Source organism: Marmota flaviventris, chromosome 13 (assembly GCF_047511675.1).
Source record: "Marmota flaviventris isolate mMarFla1 chromosome 13, mMarFla1.hap1, whole genome shotgun sequence".
In the NCBI taxonomy this organism is placed as follows: domain Eukaryota; kingdom Metazoa; phylum Chordata; class Mammalia; order Rodentia; family Sciuridae; genus Marmota; species Marmota flaviventris.
The window spans coordinates 42,763,052-42,787,439 of NC_092510.1; the positions used below are offsets into that span (position 1 = coordinate 42,763,052).

At 39.2% G+C, this 24,388-nt stretch overlaps 1 protein-coding gene across 5 annotated transcripts in view; it reads left to right on the plus strand.

Moving 5' to 3' along the window:
• Kdm4c (lysine demethylase 4C) overlaps positions 1-21,449 on the plus strand; it is a 394,812-nt gene extending 373,363 nt beyond the window's left edge. For all 5 annotated transcript variants that reach the window (XM_071600633.1, XM_071600634.1, XM_027943077.3 and 2 more), the window contains 3 exons: positions 12,481-12,600; positions 16,039-16,131; positions 20,356-21,449. In XM_071600633.1, coding sequence (XP_071456734.1) covers positions 12,481-12,600; positions 16,039-16,131; positions 20,356-20,532 — 390 coding nt within the window. In that variant the 3' untranslated portion in view covers positions 20,533-21,449. The remainder of the gene's footprint in view (positions 1-12,480; positions 12,601-16,038; positions 16,132-20,355) is intronic.
• The last annotated feature ends 2,939 nt before the right edge of the window (positions 21,450-24,388 follow it).

Genomic DNA, 24,388 nt, shown 5'->3' on the forward strand with positions numbered 1-24,388 from the left:
GGAAAAATCCTTTGAGGAAATACATCAAAATGTTACTGATTATTTCTAGAAAGCATAATCATGGGTGATTATGATTTTCAACTTTTTCACCTTCTTATAGTTTCCATATGAGCATGTTTTATTTTTACAATCAGGGGAAAAGATTTCTTTTTTCCCCCCCCCCAAAAGATTCAAACTCTTTTGAGAACTCCTTGCATCCTTAACATTTTCTCCCAATTTTTCTTATCTGGATACTTTCAGTTTGCTTTGTCAAATTTTCATTTTAGATCTTTCATCTCTTGAGGCATTTTGAAACTCTGATATATAATAGCCATATGATATGCTAGTAATCTGTTAAGTGCTTCTCCTATACATTGCAGTTCTCTAAGTGGGTGTCTTATACTTTATTTATTTTTAAAAATTTATTGCCTACATTTTGCTCCAATGGGTTGATTTTGGCGGACACAACATCTTTGTTTGTATGTGGTGCTGAGGATCGAACCCGGGCCGCATGCATGCCAGGCGAGCGCGCTACCACTTGAGCCACATCCCCAGCCCCTCCAATGGGTTGAAGTAAAAAAAAAGTGCACTGTTTTTTTCCTCACCATTTATCCCACTATTCCTACAACACAAAAAAAATGCTCAGATAATTTGGTGCAGCAATCCTGAACTGAGCCACAGTGACTCAGGTCTTCTAGAAGTTATCTACCTGTTAGCCTAGTAATTATCTATTATTAGCCATGGACCTGAGGCAAGTCACTGTTCCTTTTTGCCTGTTCCAGGGATATTGGCAAATGCCCACCTTCTCTACTCGGCAGTCTTAGGTTTCAAATGGAGCATCATCTAGTAATCCTGTGTACTATTTCAATTCAGTTTTAGCATATCTCCTCTCATAATCTGGGTTCTTGGCTTCTCAGTCTTCCCTATTTTTAATCCCACAGATCATGTTGTCCTGAGAGTCATCCCCTTTTGTCATCTACCAGGTGTTCCCTGTGGATGAGATTAAATACAGTCATAGCTCACTCAGCATACACCAGCAGCCAAGCAATGTGCCTTGCTTTTCTGGTCTACTTTCCTCTCCTTTTAAATTATATCAGCCCTTCATGGTTGTGTTGGCTTCTCCATTTTATTGATGAGGATACTAGGACTTCAAGAGGTCAAGTAGTCTGTGCATGGTAACAGGTCCTCACTGATTCTAGGTGGCCTGACTCTAGAATGGTAAGTGATGGTCCTAGGTGAGTCAGGCCACGTGCTCCTAAAATTATGGAAAAGAGAGCCTCCCCTCCCCTCAGTGCTTATCCTTATGTTTCCATTCATCATTCTTTTTTTAGCTTTTGGAACTGACATTTATTTTAAGAAACCACTATAGAGAAATGTCACCTCAAGCCTGTCTTTCTCCGTTTCACAACATAAATTTTTATCGACACAATAAAATATTTTATTCCCCTTATGCGTTTTAGCCCCTGCCATCAACTGTAAAAAAGGGGTGACATCTATCCTGTATAGGTGGAAATATTTTTCCCTTACATTGCTAGAGAAGTTTTGGTTCTGAGGTGCTTTTGAAATAGTATCTGTAGTAAAAATACCAGGAGAATACAAGGCCCCCTGGGATGACACTTTAGGACTGGTTTTGGGTCTCCTGTCCAAGGTAGGAAGAGCCACATGTAAGGGCAACAGACCTGCTGTACAGTTTTGCTCTATTGAGCAACGATGTGACCCTGGGAAAGAGATTTAATTCCAATTTCCTTCAGTCAAAGTGAGATTAATACATAACTATTACTAATACACTAGTATATTAGTACAAGTACCAATATTAGATATAAATGGTAGACTTATTGTTGGGATTTGTAAAATAGAGTGTATAAGCAGTGGTACCAAGTATGTAATGAATATGCAGGTATTATTTGTGGCTCTGGCAGTGGTGATTATTTGTGGTGGACACCAGTAATTTTTGGCCAAAGGGTTCTTCCCCCCCCTCCAAGTTTTAATAATAGCATTATTAATAAAAGAAAATAATTATTTGAAACAAAGGAAAAACAATATATACATCCAAGGGGTTTTCATGTAATCAGAAAAAAAGTAATGCAAATTTAATCTAATTAATATCTTAACAACACAGAAGCTAGCAACATTATTGGATTCTTTTTAAAATTAAATTATTTATTCTAATTAGCTATATATGACAGCAGAATGCACTTTGATTCATTGTACACAAATGGAGCACAACTTTTTCATTTCTTTTCTTGTACATGATGTAGTGTTGCACCATATGTGCAATCACATATATACCTAGGGTAATGATGTCCATCTCATTCCACCATCGTTCCTGCCCCCATGCCCCCTTCCTCCCCCACCTTTGCCCAATCAAAGTTCCTCCATTCTTCCCACACACACACACACACACACACACACACACACATTATGGATCAGAATTCACTTACCAGAGAGAACATTCGGCCTTTGGTTTTTTGGGATTGGCTTACTTCTCATCGCATGATATTCTCCAAAGGCCAGAGGGTTCTTTAAGGATGAGATTTCCAACAACACTTTTCAAGTCTATATCTTCTCTACCTTTCTAAATGGGAGAGGTTAGTAAAGGGGGAATCTAAGAGGAAGTACCAGACAACTCTAAACATGTAAATTCTTAATAGTTAGACACTTAATAGTTCATATATCTGGCACTTGGGGAATTTCCTACTGGGGCTCTTGGTGTGATGGGGCCTCAGCCCTGGTATTATTGGTGGGATCATTCTAGAACATTTTTGAGAGGCTGATGAAGGGATCAGGGCTAATTTCTATCCTTTTTCATGGCATCAGCATCATCAGTGGGGTAACCTGGTCAACTATGAGAACCAAATCAAGGTGATGAAGCCAGAACCTCAGGCACCGATTCCCCACAGTGCTGTGGGGACTGATAATTGGTTTCACCTGTGACATCTGCCTTTAAGGTGTCCATAATTACTCTCACCACAACTTTTCCTGAATAGGGAGGGTGGGTTTATGTGGAATGTCAGACATAAAGAATTTTGGTAAATCATGAGAAGAATGTTTTTAACACAGATGATGTCATCAAAGGGTGAGTTGTGGACACTGGGAGTTCCAGCTTCCCTGTCTATTACCTGTAACCACACACAGCACCTTGTTTGTATTGCAGATACTCATGTGTATATCTGAGTCCCAGCTGGATCTGAATCCTTTAGGAGAGAAAAGACTCTGAAAGGGCTGGGTGTCTGTGCTTTCCCATTGCTGAGTTCAGCGCCAAGCCCAGAGAACACATTTGCTTTTTGCCAGAGGAGGGAGGAGGTCTTTTTCCCAGCAAGTCATTCAGTTCCCTTCATACATTTCAGTTCTAAAAATCCAGAAAATGTCTTGCCAGCACTTCAGAGTGGCTGCCCTTCAGCCCACACACACCCTGATGTTTGTCCCACGCCTTTTCCCTCCCAAAGGCCCCAGACCCTTTGCAGATTGGTACCCCAGTGTACTCCTGTTTTTACTTTTTGGCTTCCTTCCCTTCTGCTTCCTCACTTCAAAGCAATCAGAAAGTAATTCCCAGAAGAAACTGCCTAACTTTGAACTTTTTATGCCTTTTAAAGCTTTTACATGCCAGAATCTCACCTATTTCTAATATTGTAAAGATTGTACTTTTTAAAATAAATACACCTTCTGAGACTTAATGCTGTAATAATTTTCAGAGTAATAAAATTACCTCCATCTCTCTGGGTCCTTTGTATCCATTCCTGGTTTCTGACTGAAGGTAGAGTGTGCTTCAGCCAACCAATTGACCTTCAGGAATTCACCAAATAAGTGTTAGTACTGTTCTCTTTGAGAAGATGACACCCTTTAGGAAATGAATATGATCACGTATTGGAGCATTGCCTGGTGGTAAATAATTTGGCTGCTTAAGGGAACAAAGAGGGTATCACTTTAACTGAACACCCAAACAGTATCTTGGGATACTTTTTCTCTTTTTTTTTAAAAAAAAAAAAGGAAAACTGGACATCAGACTTAGTGTTTCCCCAGAATGACTTGAATTTGTTAACCCTAAGCCTGAAGCATATGTAGATACAGATAGTTCTGGATCAGAGAATTCCAGATTTTCTTTTAAGCATGTTAGAAGGCTTTCATGGTAAAGAAGATACAGTCAGAGGAAAGAGCATAAAACTGATCCTTTTTAAGTACATGGAACGTATAGTCTATGCTGTGAAATAATGTGCACTCTGGAATAACCTCCAAGAACAGTGATTCTTAGCCTAACTGAGCCTCAGGTTGCCTGGGAGGGTATTCAGCTTGGAACCACCTCAGACTAATCAAATGAGGAGTTTCTGTGGTGGTTAAGATTAGATTTACTGCACTAGAGAAATGAGTCTGATGTTGAATTTTTCAAAGCAGATGAAATTAGCTTTATAAATAGTTTATGTGCCTTTTTACAAGTAATTTCTATTATAAGAGTCTATTTTCTAAGAATGTAGTTAGTAATTTTGACAAATTTATGGAAAAAATACACAATAGCATCATACTTGATAGGACAAAATTGTCATGATCTAAATATCTAACATTAGAAGAGTGGCTAAATTAATTGTGGTATATCCATAATGTTGCATATATTCAGAAAGTAAAATGGAGTTTTAAAAGGATAATAACTAATAAAAGGCTCATGATGCAGTCATAGATGACAATAGCAAGGTATAAAATTGTAAGTGTACATAAGGGAAAAATTGTATGATTCCACTTACATGAAATTTTTTTTTCCCCATTTTTTAGTTATTATTTTTTAAATAAATGACAATGGAATGCATTACAATTCATATTACACATATGGAGCACAATTTTTCATACCTCTGGTTGTATATAAAGTATATTCACACCCAATTTATGTCTTCATACATGTACTTTGGATAATGATGTCCATCACATTCCACCATCATTGCCAACACCCTGCCTCCTCCCTTCTCCTTCCACCCCTCTCCCCTATCTAGAGTTCATCTATTTCTCCCATGCTCACCCTCCCTAGCTCACTATGAATCAGTCACCTTATATCAGAGAAAACATTCAGCATTTTTTTGGGGGGGGGGATTGGCTAACTTCACATTGCATTATCTTCTCTAATGCCATCCATTTACCTGCAAATTCCATGATTTTATTCTCTTTTATTGCTGAGTAATATTCGTTTATGTATATATGTGACATTTTTTTTAATCCATTCAATTACTAAAGGGCATCTAGTTTGGTTCCACAGTTTAGCTATTGTGAATTGTGCTACTTTAAACATTAATATGTGGCTGTGTCCCTGTAGTATGCTGTTTTTAAGTCCTTTGGGTATAGACTGAGGAGAGGGATAGCTGGATCAAATGGTGGTTCCATTCCCAGTTTTCCAAGGAATCTCCATACGGCTTGCTATCATATTGACTGCACCAATTTGGAATCCCACCAGCAATGTATATCTTTTTCCCCACATCCTCACCAACACTTATTGTTATTTGTCTTTATAATAGCTGCCATTCTGACAGGAGTGAGATGAAATCTTAGAGTAGTTTTGATTTGCATTTCTCTAATTGCTAGAGATGATGAACATTTTAATTATCTTATATTAGACAAAGGTGCCCAAAACATACATTGGAGAAAAGATAGCCTCCTCAACAAATGGTGCTGGAAACCCATATGCAACAAAATGAAATTAAACCCTATCTCTCACCATGCACAAAACTCAAAGTGGAACAAGGACCTAGGAATTAAACCAGAGATTCTGTGTCTAACAGAAGAAAAAGTAGGCCCTAATCTTCATCATGTGGGATGGGGTCCCAACTTCTTTAATAAGACTCCTATAGTGCAAGAATTGAAAACAAGAATCAATAACTGGAATGGATTCAAACTAAAATGTTTCTTCTCAGCAAAACAATCTGTGAGGTGAATGGAGAGTCTACATCTTGGGAGCACATCTTTACCCCTCACACATCAGATAGAGCACTAATCTCTAGGATACATAAAGAACTCAAAAAGCTAAACACACACACAAAAAAACAAACAAACAAACAAATAACCCTATCAATAAATGGGCCAAGGACCTGAACAGACACTTCTCAGAAGATGATAGTCAATCAACAAATATATGTAAAATGAAATTCTTAAAATAATCAAGTTCCTAGAGACAGAAAGTGGATGGAGGCTACCAGGGACTGGAGGGAGGGGGAATGGAGAGTTGTTTAATAGCTACAGAGTTTCAATTTAGGAAAATGTAAAAGTTCTCCAGGTGGAGCAATGGTGACGGTTTCAGTACATTATGAAGGTACTTAGGACCCTTGGAGTGTACAATTAAATTTGGTTAAAATGATAAATTTTATGTTATATATATTTTACCTCAATAAAAAATAAAAGACCCTCATGCCCAAATGCTATTGAATAAATGAAGGAACATGTATGAGCTGCAATCCTGAGCACTTGACAAAAGGCAGCAACCTGTCTGTTTCTTGAGAACTAGTTCAGCTTTTATGTGAAAGCTTATTGGAAAAATAAAGGTCCAATCTATGGGGGGGAGGGGATAAACCATGTGTTAAGTGTACATATGTATAGGATGTCCTAGCTCTTAAAAGATGCATATAAACATAGAGGAAAAAAAAATCCAAATGATGACAGTGATCACTTCTAGGTGATAAAGATATGAGTCATTTTTGAAAAATTCTACAAGCTTCCCTAATGAATATAGAAAAGTGAAAAACACTTTTTTTCTTACTAATCTCTGTATGAAGAATACTTATGATTTATATTTAACAAACAGTCCAAAGTGGTATAGCTCCCTTTCCATTCCTAAGAGCCTTCCATTGTTCAAAAAGCTTCTGACTTTATGGTCTGGGATACATTCTGTGGGATCCTCAAAGTTGGTGCATCTTCACATTATGGTGCATGTTGAAAACTTGGAGATGATATAAGTTATCTAGGCCAAGCCTTGTGAACAGGTAGGCAAACCTATTGAAACCTTGTGAACTATTGGCAAACAACTGTAACTACCTCTGATTCAGGCTCTACAGGAATTTAGGGAAAGTATTTCTTTCAGTATGTTCACTTCCTTTACAGGGGATCATTCTACTCCTGGGCTTTTTGAATTAGAATTGGGTGGTGTGGAGGCCTCCAGTTTTGTATTCCACCATTAAGTAAAAGATTTCTTTTTCTCTTTGTGAGAGAAGAGGCCTGCTATCACCCAAACAGCAGTTATTTGCCTGTCAGGACTATTGACAAACAACTGAAACTGCTTCTGATTTAGGCTCTACAGGAATTTAGTGAAAGGTTATTGGGGAGTTTCAGGCTCTCCAAGAATGTAGAACAAGGACGAGGAAACATAAAACCAAGGAAGGCCACTCAGCCAAGACTGTGGGCAGATCAGTAAGGATGGTGTCATCAAACTGGCCCTGAACTCTGCCACGGGCATCCCAATGCTTCTGCTACTGCTGCCTTCTGAGAGCCTTCTGCCCTCTACTTGTTTTTCTGTGTCTCTGATCACAGGTTCTAAATCCTAGGCTGGGCCTCTGTTGATATCTTTGCTGCCAGAGAAGCTAGGGAAGAGTATCTGGCATTGCTCAGCATCTGTCATAGCAGACCAGCTCTGCCTCCCTCTGAAAGAGACTCTAAGGGGAGAAGGGGCTTCAGATGCTGGGCAGCCAAACACATGACAGGTAGCCACAACAATTATCGCATGGTTGTCAGTCAGTCTTGTTAATCCCTGCCAGAGTCCAGTAATGAGCTGTGATTATTTTTCAGTGTGCTAGCAGCTGCTGGCATCAGTTTGATCCAAGTCAGTTAAGCATTTTCCCCAAGGGGGCCTGTCAGAGGTTCCAAACTAATATGCCCATTAACTACCAGAGATTCATGTGCCATGTCTTCATCTGGTGCAACTGGGCTAATAGGTGGGACTGCCTGCCCTCTGGTTGATTTGTGTTAGAAACAGTGGTAGAGATGGGAGTGGGACAGGGTTAAGACAGGCAATAATCAAGGACAGCAGCTTCTGGGGTCCCTTTGAAAGGGCCCAGGAAGAGTTCCAAGAACATGGTGACTTCAGAATTCAAATGATCAAAACTGCCTTGGGCTCTTCTCTTTAGTAGAATCCCATTCTTTAACTTTGGTGAGAATGTGACATGACAAGAGAAAGCTCTCTTGCCTGGATTGATAGATCAGTTCTTTAAGTAATTGATCATAACCAAGAGTCCACTCATGACTAGGATTATTATTTCTGTCTTTAATTTTCACATCCATTTAGTACTGTAGCTACAGGCTTACTGGAAGTTCCAGATACTAATGTCCCTGTGAACAAGGCTCTGGTAGATTCTAGGTGAGTTCACACATCCCTGGAGGCAGCACAACAAGTGGTAAACAGCTGTTCATGTCAGGTGAAGGCAACTGCTTCAGCAGTTTGGACAGCAGCTGAGAAGGTATATCATTGTCAAGATTTTAATGCATATAATTTTCCAGCAAAGGTGTTTATTTGCTCTAATAACACACCAAGAATTGTATTAGGAAAGATCTCTTTAACATTCTATATTCTTTATATAACTGCTCCTAAATTCTAGAATACTTAAAAAAGAATCAATTGACTCCCAGAGAGCTTTGGGAGATGCTGGAATCTTGACTCTTTAATGTGTGTCCTCATTGCAGGATCACACTTTGGAAGCTGCACCCTAGTGCCTGGTTCCCAGTGCATAGCTAGGGAGGTGTGAGCCAGCTCTTTGAGAAGGCAGTTCCTTCAAGCTATTACTGTGAAGGGATTTATTTCACTTTTGGACCTTTCTAATTTTTTGAGATCTTCTACTTTTAAAAGAAACCTCTCCTTCTCCCCCACCCCCCAATGAAATCTTACCCAGAAACCCAGTTTCTAAATCAAATAAAGTTCTGCTTTGTGATCATGGGCTACAAAGCTATGGGCTCAGTGTGACAGGCCACCAAGAGGGAGCAACTTGCCCTCTGTCTGTCTCTAGAGTGGGCAGATGGGGATTATGGCCTCCTAGTATTGCACACATAGTAGGTGGTCAGAAAGTTGGTATTTATTTAGTGATGGAGACAATTTGGGGGACACCCAGCAGCTTCTGCTTATGAGGAATCAGGGAAACCTTAATATCAAAGCCTTTCAACTTCTTTTCATCATCCTACTTACTCCTAGTTTGATTCCTATTTAAATGCTTTATATCCTACGCAGTAATTGAGTGTTTCTGTCAAACTCAAAATGGGAGACAGCTGATGAACTGGTACTGTTTTTTTCCAGTGGAAGCTGGATATTACAGAAATAGGTTCTTTTGTGTCTTGCTATGAACTGCCTTACATCTTTTGGAAAGTAGTTTGGGAGCATATAATGAATTATACATACTAACTTTGTATATGTCCACTTCCAGCTAAATAACCTGGCAAAGTGTGAGAAGTAGCCATCATGGCTAAGAGCAATGCCTTCTGGTTGGGGGCGGTGAGTTGCAGAACAATTGATCTTGTTAGAGATGGTTAATTATTTTTTATTTATTATGAATACAGAAAAAGAATTCTGAAATCAAGGAAATGGAGAAAGCAAACTGAAATTCTCCCCTAGAGTTTGACATGAAGGTTTATGAATTTGATCTTTGTGGCTTATCGAGAGCAACGACAGATGGAAACTGTGCTATACAGAGTTATTTGGGGTCAGGCACTTTCAGTGTCAAGTTAAGATTTGTTGGGAGTTAAAGGATTGACAATTAGTAAATAAGATATCAGATTGTATATATACTGTATTTAGTATTTGAAAACCCCTTTTAAAAATGAATTTCTTGTCATTAGTAAAGTTACATACATTTTTAATAAAGTTATTTTTATAATTAATTGCTCAAATATACTTTATACTTGTCTATCTAGTTCACATTTCTATTGCTTTACCTTAGTGACATGATACCTAAATTATGAGACTGGATTTATTTGGCATTATATTTTAAAGTTCAATAAAATTTCTGTTGAGGGTCACATGGATAAAATTAAAGATTTAAGTTTTAAAGAAATGTTCTAACTCTCACTTTAGAGCTTGTTTGTTTTAAGTAAATACATGGGGAGTATAGGCCCCTGTATTTCCTGAGGCCTTGACATCCTTCTTTTGGGATTCAAAAATAAATAACACTTTTCATCCTGTTTGAGGAAGTTACACAAAAAGACGAAGGAGCCAAGATATGGGGATTAAAACTATCACCTTTAATATTAATAAAACAAAATACTGGGGAGTATGTCTCATGTTGTGGGCACATAGGTTTCCTAATCCTGGGCCTTGGAATTAGACTTACCTCATGACAGGTAGTACAGGAAACCGCAGGCTTTTCTGTTTTGAAGGAGCAGAGCAGAGTACATGTTCCCTGACTGCAGAGTAGCTCCAAAAGAAGGAGGGGATAAACCAGAGATCACCAAACTGTCTTGGCTTTACAACATCCTTAATATCTCAAGAATATTTTTTACAATGCCTTTAGGTCAAAAGAAATACCAGACAGTTTTGTTAAGTCTGGTCCAACCAATTTAATAGTACTAGTAAGCTGGGAATCTCACAAGTATCACTGTGTTTCCCCTCTATTCCACATGGATAGTGTGAGTTGCTATGGTGCCCCCAGGATACCATGACACCTAGTTTGAGAAATACAGTCAACAATAAAAGTAAGTCACTTCTCATCCTCTTAATAGCAGTTCTGAGGAGCAAAGAAGAGCCTCCTGGAGCATTACCCTAGTGGACTTCCTTCCGTGTACAAGAAAACTTCAGCAGAGGGAAGATGTGCACTCAGCCTACCCACCCCACATAATTACCAAAGCATCTGGGTTTCATTGCAGAGTAATTCCAGAGCTGATGTGACCGCCTATCCTAGGAGATTGGACACATGCATTCTTTATGTATTTAGAAGCTGTGCCCCCATTGTTCTTAGTACCACATAACTCTTTCAAAAGGAAGTGTGAGATGAGGTGATAAACCCATGTTGGGTATATGTAGAGTATGTTTCTACAGTCTATTCTTTCAATTCTGCACACCCTGAGGTCAAATATTATGAAGGCTGGGAATAGACTTATTTTCATTTTACTAAGTTAAATGCAAACTATCAGTTCTGTAGAGCCTCTGGGCACACCAGTTTGGTTGGTTGGTTTTGCCTGTAGCTCTCAAGGAAAGCATGGTCTGCAGTTAGGAAAATGAATAGCTGGGTCTTTTGTGTATAGTCCTGATCCAACAATAAAATGGCCACTCTTTTGTAAGGTAGAATTTCTATTAATAATAAAATGAAACACATGGTGGGGTTTCTAGTCATAAACAACCAAATATTTCCTCTGTGTGCCTCTCATTTAAACCTCAGATCATGCCCAGGCTGCATTTATAGCTTGATTGGTCAAGTGTATATTTCAATCAGTCAGATTGGCCTCATCAGTAAAATGCCAGTATTTGCAAATCATGAATAGCTAAGTATGCAAAAAATTACAAAGTATTTAATTCCTTTGTGTTAAAAGTTTATTATGTCTTATTCAATACATACAATTTTGGAGGGTGGTGCTGGGGATCAAACCCAGGGTTTCACACATGCTAGTTAAGCACTCTGCCATTGAACTACATCCCCAGTCCTTATACATGCAAATTTGAGAGTTTATAAACTGTGAAAATATTTTACCTCTGTCCCCTCCCCTTAAAAAAGCACTCATCTGGGGAGTTTTCTCTGAATTGCCTTAGGAAGTAGCACCATAAACCTAAAGAACTGAAATGAGAAGTTTTTGGACTCTTGATTACGGTGCCACTATGATTTCCTGTGGGAAGGAGTGGATTGGTTACTTAATGGGAGAAGCCAAAGCTGGCAGAAGCATTCCTTTTTGGAAAGGAGCAGGGTTCTTAAGAGGCATTCTAGGCAGGACTTGACCTTCCTACTTCTGCAGCTGTGCTACAGGTACCCCTCTCGCCTTTCCCCTTCCACCTTGGCAAGTCAAACATCTCTTAACCTCACCTGGGTGTCTTCAGCTCCTTCTCTCACATGCAATTTCACTTCTCAAAAGATCCTGACACCTCAAGGGAACATCCGTGGAGGCTCAGCTTCCTTGTCAGGAAAATGGGGATAATTAATAATCTGTCTACTTCAGAGAGTGATTATAATGATCAAATGAGATGTGTGCTAAAGCATTTTGTTAACTACAAAATGCTGTATATATGTCAGGTGTTTAAATCATTACTGGTCTATTTCTCAGCTAAAGCAGTTTCTATGCATACTTTAGTTACCCCCTGAACAATTCTTTGTCAAATAGCAAATGTAAATGCTGCTGTTTTTTTCCTGCTTGGATTATGGTGGTTCCTTTGCAACTTTATGATGTAGGCTGAATCTTTAAGTACTCCTTTGGCTCATCTTTCTTCCTCTGAACACCCATGCAAGATCATAATCCATAAAACACAGAGGCAGTAACTCCTTTTAATTGCTAGGAGTTCAATCATTTGCTCAGTTCTAAATGGAGTCACTTAGGCACTCGCCTTGAAAAGCCTTGTCTCTGTTTATTCCTCAGAGCCGAGACTGCTTGAAGCTGGGTCCTCCTGCAGAGGGAGAAGTTGTCCAAGTCAAGTGGCCTGATGGCAAACTCTATGGGGCGAAATATCTTGGATCAAATGTTGCCTATATGTACCAGGTGGGTGCTGCCCTATCTGTGACACTGATGGACATGAGGTGTCCGAGGGAGAGAGCATTTGGAGTATGCTATGACTCACTAAGTCATATGAACTTGGGGTACCTCTTTATGAAGGAGACAAAGATTCGATATCTGCTGACCCAGGTTGAAGTTCTGGAGTTTGGTTACAAGGCTGGACACTGGGAAACTCCAACAACATGTGATGAATGGTTTGTTAGGGTTTGGTTCAGCCAAAATGATAAACAACTAAACAGGCTGTTTTCCGTGTCCCTGTTATATGAGGAGAGCCCAGTTGGCTGGTTCATCTCACCTTGAGCCAGGACATTGTTGGCTGTTCATCAGCTAGCTGCCCCTGAAATGATGACTTTTGCTGGAGACCCATAACCCTGTGAGCATATCACCTACACCTAAACCAGTGGTGTATTGGCTCAGATCAGCCCGTTAATGTCCAAAGGAGCTGATGGTGGTTGTGCACATAAAGGAGTGCGTGTTTAGGGAAAAGGGCACCTATCGAGTGGCTCTTCTATTCTCTATTATAAACTCTGCATAGTATTAAAGAATATGCAGTTAAAAAATGAAATTATTTTGTTCCTACCAAAAATAAGGATGAGTTAAGATCAAACAACATGTGTATTTCTGTTCCTTCAAAAAGGGACACATTTATTAGAACCAACACTTTGGAGTATCTTCAGTAACTCTGTGGCAAAAATCAACATTCCAAGTAAAGTGGTAGAGAGAAAATAGGGAGATTGAAGTAAAAGGAGAAAAAGCAAGAAGGTTCAGGCCTGCTAAGTTGAAAAACAGCTTAAGAATGATAAGACTGCTAGGTTCAGAAGAGAAATTGTTCAAAGACTGATAAAGGGGCAAGGGCTTAAATGGAAGATTACTTTTTAAGACACAGCATCAGAAACTGGAGTGTAGTATAATTAAAGGTGTTCAAAGGAATTTGAAAAATTTAGGAGAGAATATTTTTCGTGGTCTAGAAAATCCCAAATGGAGTAGTGAGGGCAGGACTTACAACCTGCATCCTGTGTTATGTGTACAGGCTGTTTTTCCATTTGTATGTGTAGACCATCTCTCCCTTTGCATGTAGTACCAGTGAAAGTGTTAAGTTGCAGATTCAGGTTATATATGATAAGGTAGGTGCTATAGCTTCTTTGCATCAATTGTTCAGAATTAAACAAAAACTGTAACAAGGGCTGACAATATTGTAGATTCTTGGGAAAGAAGCGTTACTACATCATTCAAAAGAAAAAGAATTACATTTAATTAAACAATAAGTGCAAAAGTGAAACTTCTTCCATGTAGCAAATTACATGAAAAGTATCACATAATGAGGACACGTTGAAATTCAGGCTAATTAGTAATCAGTGTGTTAACTTCAGTTGAATTTATGATGGCCTGTCAACATAAAACTATGGGTATATTTATAGACTTAATGAAAAAGTTAAGACTAATATTAAAATTGTCTCTCAAGCACAAGTAGTTTAAAATTTCTCATTAAACCAAGTGGCCTTTTGAGATCGTTTTGTGTTCTGTGTCTAATTATTCAGCTTCACCATTGAATAAGCAGAGACATTTATAAAAATAGATATAACTCAAACACCTTGTTCACAGTGCTAAGTATCCTAAGTGTGTACATTTCTTATCCTCACAGTAGTTTTGTGAAGTAGATATTATTGATTGTTTTACAAATGAGAGAAAAAAGATGCCATGAACAAATTTTTAAGTTATTTTTAATAAAAAGAATACAATTTTGATAGTATGTTCAAGAGCTGTGTGTAAAGAGAAGGGTCAGAATTTACACTCAGCTTTCTCCTGCTAGAGTAAAAGACCCTTCCTGATTTTAGTACTGCAAGTCCTGCATTGCGAAACTTTAAAGTCCCAAGCAAACTAAATGGCTGGTCCCCTTAGGCTAGCATTCCATACTCTTTCAGTTTTGTAATTGCCTTTTTCTCTTAGAATTTTCAAATGATCTATAATGAATGAAAGTACGCACTGGTTGTTCTAGTTCTGCTATCAAATAGTATAAATGAGACAACACCTTGGCCTAATTAAATATTAAAGAAACCTTTCTGCTCAGACAAATCCAGGAAGAAAACCCTTCCCACCTTTATTCAGGCTTATGGGAAATGACAACAAGAGTTGTCTTGTGACAGAGACCTAATTCCACCCTATTGTCCAGCTTAGTCAAATGTTAGCAGTTTGTGGATAATAAGAATTTTAATTAGAAAAGAGAAAAAAGTTTAAGTAAAGATTATATTTAATTTTCCATTCCATTATAGTTGGTTTTTTTCCCAACAGATGTTTTTCTTTATTGACAGCACAGCTACATTGTTTAACTCAGCATCTGACTATCAGTATCAGCATGTTTTCCTTTCTTTGTTTTGTTTTGTTAGCAGGGATTGAATTCAGGGATGCTTAACCACTGAACCACATCCCCAGTCTTTAATTTTTTTTCTTTTAATTTTGAAACAGGGTCTTGCTAACTTGCTTAGGGCCTCAGTAAGTTGCTGAGGCTGTCTTTGAATTTGTTATCATCCTACCTTAGCTTCCTGAGCAACTGGGATTATAGGTATGCACCAGCACACCCAGCTTCATTTTTTAAAAGTGAAGAATTCATACAAAGAAAGAAGTTAAGGATTTCTGAAATATCCTATGTGGATTAGATTAGAATGTAGCAGATGTTCCTCCCACTTCCATTGGTTTGTTTTCTCCTGGTAGAGCTCATGCTGCAGTAAACCTGAGCCCACATCTCAGGTTTCTGTTTGGCTAGTGTCATGTACCTTTCTCTGTCAAAATCTTTCAGAGTACTGAAAATTATGAAATTATTTGCTGCTGCTTTGTTAACATGAAACAAATTTTTAACATTTTTCTTTTAGATGATGTATTCTCACACATTGATGAGGTTTGCATGCTGTAAAGTCAGAAACTAGGATTTTTCTGACCCATTTGAGTTTGACAAAAGAGAGTTTTGAAAGTTAAAACTGTATAGGAACTTGAGCAGTTGTTTTATCTGGGAAGATTATGATATGAAAATAAATATGTGATCTTACTTTACAAAGAGGAGCAGCTCTCCCTGTTATGTTGCAGAGTCTCTTAAAGACACATAGCAATAACAGGCCCAGGTGGTCTTAATGCTGATTTTTCCACTGACTCGTTTTCTGAGAAATTTAATCAGCCCCTACTTTTCTTTTTTTTGCTTTAGGGGATACAATTTTGATAACTCATATTCCATGACACTCGTGTTCAATAATCTTGGTTGTTTTAAAATGATAAGAGAAAGAACTCTTCTTAGTTCCCTAGGTGTTGGCTGTTTCCATGTTTGTTCTGCTTGAGTCTTTTTTTTCCCTTTTTCAGATAGTTAATTACAAATCTTAAAAATGATCAGTGCTTGTCTGAATTTAATATATATCAAAATGTCTTATGTTTCATTAGGTTGAGTTTGAAGACGGATCCCAGATAGCAATGAAGAGAGAGGACATCTATACCTTAGATGAAGAATTACCCAAGAGAGTGAAGGCTCGTTATGTAAGTGCTGGCAAATGACACTTGGAGACCCACCAGGGAAGTCCTTATCCCCTCCCTTGCTTCCCAAGCCCAGCGGGAAACATTCTTGGGCTTTTGTATTAATTTTGAAGAAAGCCAATGCAAAAAACTTTTCCCGTATTAAAACCTACCAAATAGAAAGCTTAAATCTGTCTGCAAACAGGGAAACTAGTGCACACGGCTTATTTTTCTTTAATGAGGTCAAATGACAGTTCTTCATATTGACATTTACTGATGAACAAAAATAGTCATTGAATAAGACCTCCATGTGAAATGCCAGGATTGTAGATACCATCAAGGCATTTGCTATCTTGTTAGCAACAGCAACATTAAAAGATAGTATTCAGTAGTAGATTAAAGGAGACTCAGCATAAAAATGTCTGCTCTCCAGTAGCCTTATCATGCATTGATTAAGTTTTGTATCTGAAGTTCACTAATGTTTGTGTTCATTCATAATTAAACGAAGCTCTCACTTTACTAATAGTGGGAATGCTAAAGGAATTTTAAAAAAGAAAACATTAGTTTCAAGCCTACTACAAACCACTAAAAGATAAATAAATATGGATAAATAATCTAAACTGAAATTGTTAAAAAGTATAATTAACCAAAATTTAGGTTTTACATTATTGTGCCATAAAATATTTAATGGACCCTAAAATGAAGTCAAATCCTGCTCATTTAAAATTATATCCATTGCATCTCTGAAGTGATAAATCTTAAACAGGGAAATATAAATGAATGGTATTTTTCCTGACTGAAGTGAAAAGTATTTTCCTGAGTAAATGACAGTCTTACTTTTCGGTAATGCTTCTGGAATACTTTTTTTGCAACAGTAGCGTTATTGTTGGATATTTTGGAAAAACCCAGGATATTCTTAATATTCACTTGTATATTCAACTCCTTCTCCTGTCAGTTGGAATCCTGACCACAGGGTAACTGCACCAGGTGTGAACTGATTTTCCCTCCAAGTTGTATCCCCCGGAGAAAGGTCCTTCAAAGTGAAATAGTCAGGAAAAGAGTGAAAGCCACTGGACTGCTACCCCCATTCCAATGAGAAATGCAGCATGCAGGGGACCTGTGAACAGATTAACCACCAAATTAATAACTGAAGGAGAGAAAAAACTAAGCCTATTGTAAAGAAACCAGCTAAATCTTAATGTAGTCCTTAAAAACCTAGATACCTTATCATTGTTCTAAGATCTGGAAATCTCTTACTTCGAAAATGTTAGAGACAGCTGCCTTCACTCTCTTCCTGCCTCCTGTGGGCTGTCCTCTGTCCTCCCTGTCTGTCCTTTCTTTCCTTAGCCCCTAGTGATTTCGAGGGTCAGTATTGGAGTAGGTAGCCCTATGGAAGATCCTAAAGCCTTTGGTTTTCTAATCCATGTCTGACTAAGTACTTTGCCTGCCAACTCTTGTAGATTTCATGTACTATTTCTTAATCACATTAGAAGAAAGTTCTTTGCCTTCTACTCTGAGCACAATCTCTTTGTTCCATAGTAGATTTGGCTGTGATACCAGGATGCCTTCTCAGGTGGTTTTATCTGAACACAGATCCTGAATTTTTGAAAGTCCATTTCTCTGAGCAAGCCCAACTTGCTGCTGCTGCTGCTGTCGTTTTTATTTCTCAGATTTTTTTAGTTTAAAAAAAAAATCAATGAAAAATGTATGGATCACATACATATACCTGGAAAGCAGACTATTATGCCAAAAAGCTGAGACTAGCAGGAAATACCTTTAGGAGAAGGCTCATGGTCACTCCACCCAGCCTTTGTGGTTATTGGATCAAAGACAGATGTGCCTTTCCTTGAGGTAGGTGAATAACCCTCTGACTCTTAGGTTGTTCGCCCATGCTTGCTATTTTTTTCCAGTTTATAAAACAAATCTAATTGAAAAATTCATTGATGGAAGATATTTTATGGTTAGAGGAATCTTTTTTGCTTTTTAAGGAGATAGCTTAGCAGTCCTCATTGGGGGGCCTTGTGTTTTAATGACTTAGGCTCACTGAGACTCACACTGGCAGGGGGTAAATTTTTCAAAAGAATCAGCAGTCCACCTTGTGATGGTACTGGGTTCTTCTCTACTTACTTCAGAAATGGCCCCATTACCTTTTATTGTCTCGCAGAATAACCATGGCAACGGTGCATAATTAACTAGAGCTCCTGGTAAATTGGCTTTATTATTGTGTTTGAGAGGCCGACTTTTGCTATTTCTGCACAGTGGCAACACTTTCAGAGATATTTTATTTTCTCCTTTGATAACTTTTTAGCACTTATAAAAATGAAAAATTACTCAGAGCAAGTACATTGCTAAGAATGAATGAAACAAAATGTTTTCTCCTAATGGCAGAGGGTATCCAACCAACCTAGAGCCATGTGGTTTTCTTCCTGAGTAAAAGTAGGCAGTGTGGAGGAGCCCGTGGAGGTAGCCTGTTGTCCTGGATGAGCAGCTCCATGAACTGGCAGAGAACATGCAAAGCTCAACAGTTGGGACCAATTTTAGTTTTAAGCCTTCTTTGTACTATTCCCTTTGTCCTTCTCTTCCCTATGGATCATATGTTTCAAGTCTGAAAAGCCAGTCTATTTTGTCACCAACCAAGGAAGATGGTCTTAGTGACCTAGTGAGGTGCACCGTGTGTTGTTGTCATCGGAAGTCATTCACCTCACTGAGAATCAGTTGAGAATGTATTTTAGGTGGCAAAATAATAGGGAATTAGGAAGCAAAAATAGGGCTTTCCTGTAGACTCTGGACTTTGCCTAAGTGTCATAGAAAAAGCCTGAGCACCTTCCCTCAGCACTTAACAAGCAGTGACTGAGTGCTGGGCACAGTGTTTGGTATTGGGAACATACAAAATTTGGTGCACAGTCCCTAATATACTTTACCTTCAGCAAACCTTTGATGGGAAGAAGCTTACCTGTCCCACCACCCTCATTCTCCTGTGTTGACATGTGGAGGTGACAGGAATCTTGAGCTTCTCTGTGGTAGACATGATAGAGCAAAGGGAAACAGTGTGTCCAAGACAGAAGCTTGAGGCCCTGAGCCAGTGAAGTAGACCAAGGATGTGATCAGTTCTGTCTACCAGAAAATAGGGTGGGATTTACCAGGTTATATAAGTTCAGCCAACCAAGCGTGCATGTCATCTTGAAGCAGTAGGGCTACTGAAAAATCATAAGTTGTGACATAGAGTCATAGCTAGTCATATAATCGGAGAGTATCTAGAGAGCTTCCTTTCAGTCGTTATGTGGGAAATAGATGGAGCTGTGCCATTGGTCAGGGTGGTTAGGAGAAGAAGTGGGAAGGCCTGTGCCTTGGGGTCAGGAGGATTTGGGGGTATAGCGGGAGGGATCCTGTATAGGGTGAAGATAAAAGAATGCCTACAGAGGCATCTAGGTTTCTGACTAGTGTAACTGGATAGATGAGAATGGGGGTGCCATTTACAGGAGAAAAAAAAAAGGACAGCAACAGAAGACGATGATTTTAAGTTTAGTTTAGCACTGGTTAATTTGAAGTGCCTCTGAGATAGACTCTGAGGTACCTGTAGGCAGGTAAACTAGCAGGCCTGGGCATGGGAGATCTTGGAGCCACAACTGTGGGCATGAAGGTCTAGAGAGGAAAAGGCCAGATTCGGAACCTCAGCAGCATCAGAATTGAGCAGATATTTAAGAAAGGGAACCCCTGGGACATCAGAAATGAGTAACCAGAGGAGGAGGAGGGTAGTGACAAGAGCTCATAAAAGGGCAGAAAGGAAAGATTGAAGCAGTAGTTAGGTGACAAAATAGTCAAGAATTTGTATCTGGGACTTTAACAAGAATTCTTTTGGGAAATGATGGGGGCAGAGACCCAGAGATAAATAGGAATAAGAATGAATGAGAGATTGCTGTTGACAGATTTGCCAGAGACCTGACTGGGCAGGAGCCAGATGACAGATGGAGAGTGAGGGAGACTCAGAACAAGAAGAGTTTAATATTGGTTTTATTTGTGGACAGTCCCTGGGAGTGGAGATGGGGGGATATGCTGGAGGTCCTGGAGAAAGTGAGGCTAACAGAGTCATTGCTCTGACTTGGGTGGGGAGAGATGGGAATGCAGACTTGTGGTTGTCTTCTGCTCTTCCCTAGACCCCCTCCATGCCCACACGGTTTCAGATTTTTATCCAGTCCTGTGCTGGTTGAATGCTTTACCCTTCTGCAGAGTAACACTGGCTGCTTTTAGTCCACAGCGTCTGATATGCGATTTGAAGACACCTTTTATGGAACAGACATAATCCAGGGGGAAAGGAAGCGACAAAGAGTGCTGAGCTCCCGGTTTAAGAACGAGTATGTGGATGATCCTGTGTATCGCACTTTTTTGAAGAGCTCTTTCCAGAAGAAGTGTCAGAAGAGACAATAGTCAGTATACACTGCTGCAGGCAACAGAGCTGCTTGGACCAGAAGAGAAAAGATGAAGGGACCACCTAGGGGCAGTGCCATGTGTTTTGCTAGGGGAGGTGACTGGCTATGTCTCTGACAGTGGTAAAACAGGCTTCCAGCATTTGCTCACCAAGCATACAGAATACACATATTAGTTGAATTCAGCAATCAGAAGTCATCCCCTGGTCTTGCTTTCACTTGTGAGCAATTGTTTTCTATGATCCCAAAGAATTTTTCTAAGTGAAAGGAAATAATAGTGAATGATCTACTAGATAAAGCCACTGCCAGAGAGGAGGCAGGTCCCCAAATGTGTCCCAGACCCTTCATCAGGAAACACATGGAGGCATCTGTCCCCCAACTCCAGTAGGTGGGAGCTGCATGCCCCAGGTGGGAGGGTGATAATTTATATATTTTCCACAGTCAGGGAAGGACTCTCACTTATTTGTTTTAAATGGCAGTTTTTATAAAACATTTTTAAAACACAAATGGCATGTATGGTAATGAGATTTACCCGTGTGCTATCTGTATTCCCTTGTACAGAACTTTTACATTTTTTTATATTCCTATTACTTTTGATTGTGTCTGATGAGAACTGAGTTGGCCTTTGTGAAATGAAATATTTGGCTCTTGAGGAAGAATTCTTATGAATTCTGTGGGAATTTTATATATTTAAAGAGGGAGATCTGGGGCTGTTATTTTTAAACACTTTTTTTCATAATACCTATTCTGAGTAGATATTTATAAAGTATATGTTTCTTTCATTATGTGTTTATAAAATTAGAGTTTAAATAAATATGCTTTGATGCAGAGTTTTGAACTAATGTAACATGATTTTTCCTTTTTAAACAGCCTGAAAATGTACTCGTGTTTAAAAATAAAGATTTCCATTTTCTCCTATCCGGTCCATCTTCTGACTTGTTTGTGTTTAAACCAATAGAAAAACTAGTTTTCTTGGAGACCTGGCTATCAAGATGTACCAGGTTTTCGTAGCGCTCTTTCTGTCACTGACTTTTCACATAGCTGTGGGCACATTTGAGTCACTGGAAAGTGAGGCTCACCTCCCTATACAAGAGCAGTTGAGGGTTTTTTTCCTCCTCCTCTGGGGCTTTAGATGGTCTGAGACCCTTGAGTTGGAAGTGCTTTTCAAGCTAGGTTTCCTGGTTCCAGTTACCCTTAGAAGGGACTATGGAGACCCTCCAGTCCTTCACCTCATTATACAAAATGAGAAGTGGAGAACAGTCAGGAAAAGGGATGGCTTGAGGGCAAGAGTCCTTGGAGTCTGTTTCATTCACTTATGCTGTGTAAGAAACATATGCAGGTTCCTAACAGCCTGCAGTTAGAAGCCTTTACTGTGCTCACAAGTCTTCAAGATGGGAGAGCTAGTTTAGGCCTAGGCTGGCAGCTGTGCTGAGTTTGGCTTGGGTAGCTCACACATGTGCTCTGGGTGCCTCTTATTAGCCTAGTGGACCCAATGGGCTAGCCCAGTATGTTCTTCTCATATCAATGGTAGAGGTGAGAGAGCAAGCAGACCCAGCCGAGTAAGCAGCCCAGTTCATTGTGGGGTGTTGGTTAACATGGGTGAAAGCCCCAAGCCAGGGGTTAGCAATGCATCTCCACGTTACATGGCAAAAGGGTATCCCTTTACTGGGTAAAGTGCCAAACCAATGACAGAGCCACATTTTCCTCAGTCCATGCCTGGTGGAGTGCTCATTTTTCATAGTGCCTCAGGCTGACTTCAGAGCTGGTGTAGAGCCCACTCGCCTTATTTTCCTAGGGTCTGAACACCCCACATTCTCTAGTAGTTGAGTCATATATTTTATCAAGTCATCAAGCTTGAATTTTCTATCTCTGGGTTTTAAATGGAGCTGAGCTCTTTCCATGATAGACCGTGAAAGTAGGCCTGTCTAAGGCATTAAGAGGAATTAATCTAAATAGGATCATTCATTCTGTACAAGTTTGCCTGTCAGCAAGATTTCTGATTGGCTGCCACAGGGAGAAAATGTGCAGAGCCCTATGTGAACTTAAATACAGCTGTTCTTTGTGGTCTCTCTTATCTAACATTCCTATAGCCAAGTACAGCTCTATATGGCCTTAGCCAAATAGACATGGCCACAAATACGCTCTGACCATTGAGAAAGGCACCTTTGTTTCACTATATTCTGCGTAAAGTGGTTATTAGCACTATGACTAAATAGACCGTTACAATTTTTTCACTTTAATGTATGACACCTCAATTGTAATTTTAATTTCAAGTGTTACACTAACTACATTTTTAGTGTGTATGATCAGTTAAAGTTCTTCCAGTATTTTTTTTTTAATTTTTTAGCTTTGACAATTCTAATGTAATACTAATTGCAAGCCCTTTCTCTGGAGGTTAAGGGATTAGTAAAAGCTGGTTGACATATTTCACAATACTTTAATCCTTTTATTATGTTTGAAATAAGGAAAATATGATCCTTGGCAGTTTACTTTTATTAAGTGACTTTTTTTTAGTTCAACAAGAGAAAAATTGAAAAGAAACATCCATTGAAGTATCACATGGCTTCTCAGAATATATTATAAATTGCTACTGGAATATAGTAAATGAAAATATGAAGACTCAGGATCCTATGTAGGAGTGAATGGCTCTGCCCCTTCTCCCTGTACCCATCTAATGCGAAACAAAGCCGTTTATACATTTGTCACTGTAATGCCCTGGAGGTCTTGTGAATAATCAGTAGAGGAGTAGTATCTGCTGGGAGATAACATTGTGCCTTACTTTTGCCTTTAAGTAAAAGGGATCTGAAATGAAACAATCATTTCAGATATAAATCAGCCCCGTTAAACTTGAAGCTAACCAGAGATCCTGAGGCTTTCTCATTACATGAAGTAATGGGTTACTTGCAAAATTCAATGGACTACAAAGTCTTTGAACATTCAGACAGGCAGTCATCCAAAATGTTACACATCCTCTCACCCAGCAGGCTATAGGGACATAATAGCATTGACCAGTGGGGAAAATGATTTCTGGCCTCTGAGGAGGTCTGAACTTGCTAGCAAGCGGGCTCATGACTTAGAAATCCTGTGCTTTGTCTTCAGAAGGTACAGGTCCTCATGAGGAAATGGAACTTTATCAAAACCAGCTGATATTAATGATATATAGAACATCTATTGTGTATACTTAGCCTCGTAGGCTGCTTAGTGGTGTTTATCATATTTAATCTCCCCAATAAATCAGCAAAGTATGATTGCCCTCTTTTATGGAGTGAAACTAAGACTTTAAAGAGGTTATGTAACATGAATCACTCATCCTTCTCAACACATGAAGAAAAGAAAAAAAGAATCCTCAATCTGACCCAAATAAAAGACATTGGATAGATGTGTGTAAAGCTCAGATGAAAGCATCTGTTATAGATGTGGGAGACATTGTCACTACTGAGAGACAAGGTTAGTCTTCAGAGCCTTATGGTGCCCTTCTCATCTGATTGTGCACTACCTGGAGGCCAGTCTGCAAACTTGCATGCTGTTCTACTCTTTAGTTCATATTTCTCCAACCTTTGATGAATTTTAATATAGGTCACCTGCTTGTGTGGAGTTCCTCTGCAGGTTTACAGAGTCACTTCCTCTAGCTCTTCCCTCTCCAAGATCATTCTCCCATTCTTTAGTTGATAGATGGAGTGAGTCCTCCCTGCCTTCTGCTGGGAAATCCCATTCAGACTCCATTGATACCATTCTGGCAGGGAGAGAAATGCTACTTAGAACCTCCAGTAGCCATTACATTAAGCAGAGGAGGTTAAAAGTCCACGTTTCCCACTTGGTCTCCAGCAACACAGTGAGAGGAAAGCATTGTTCTGGGT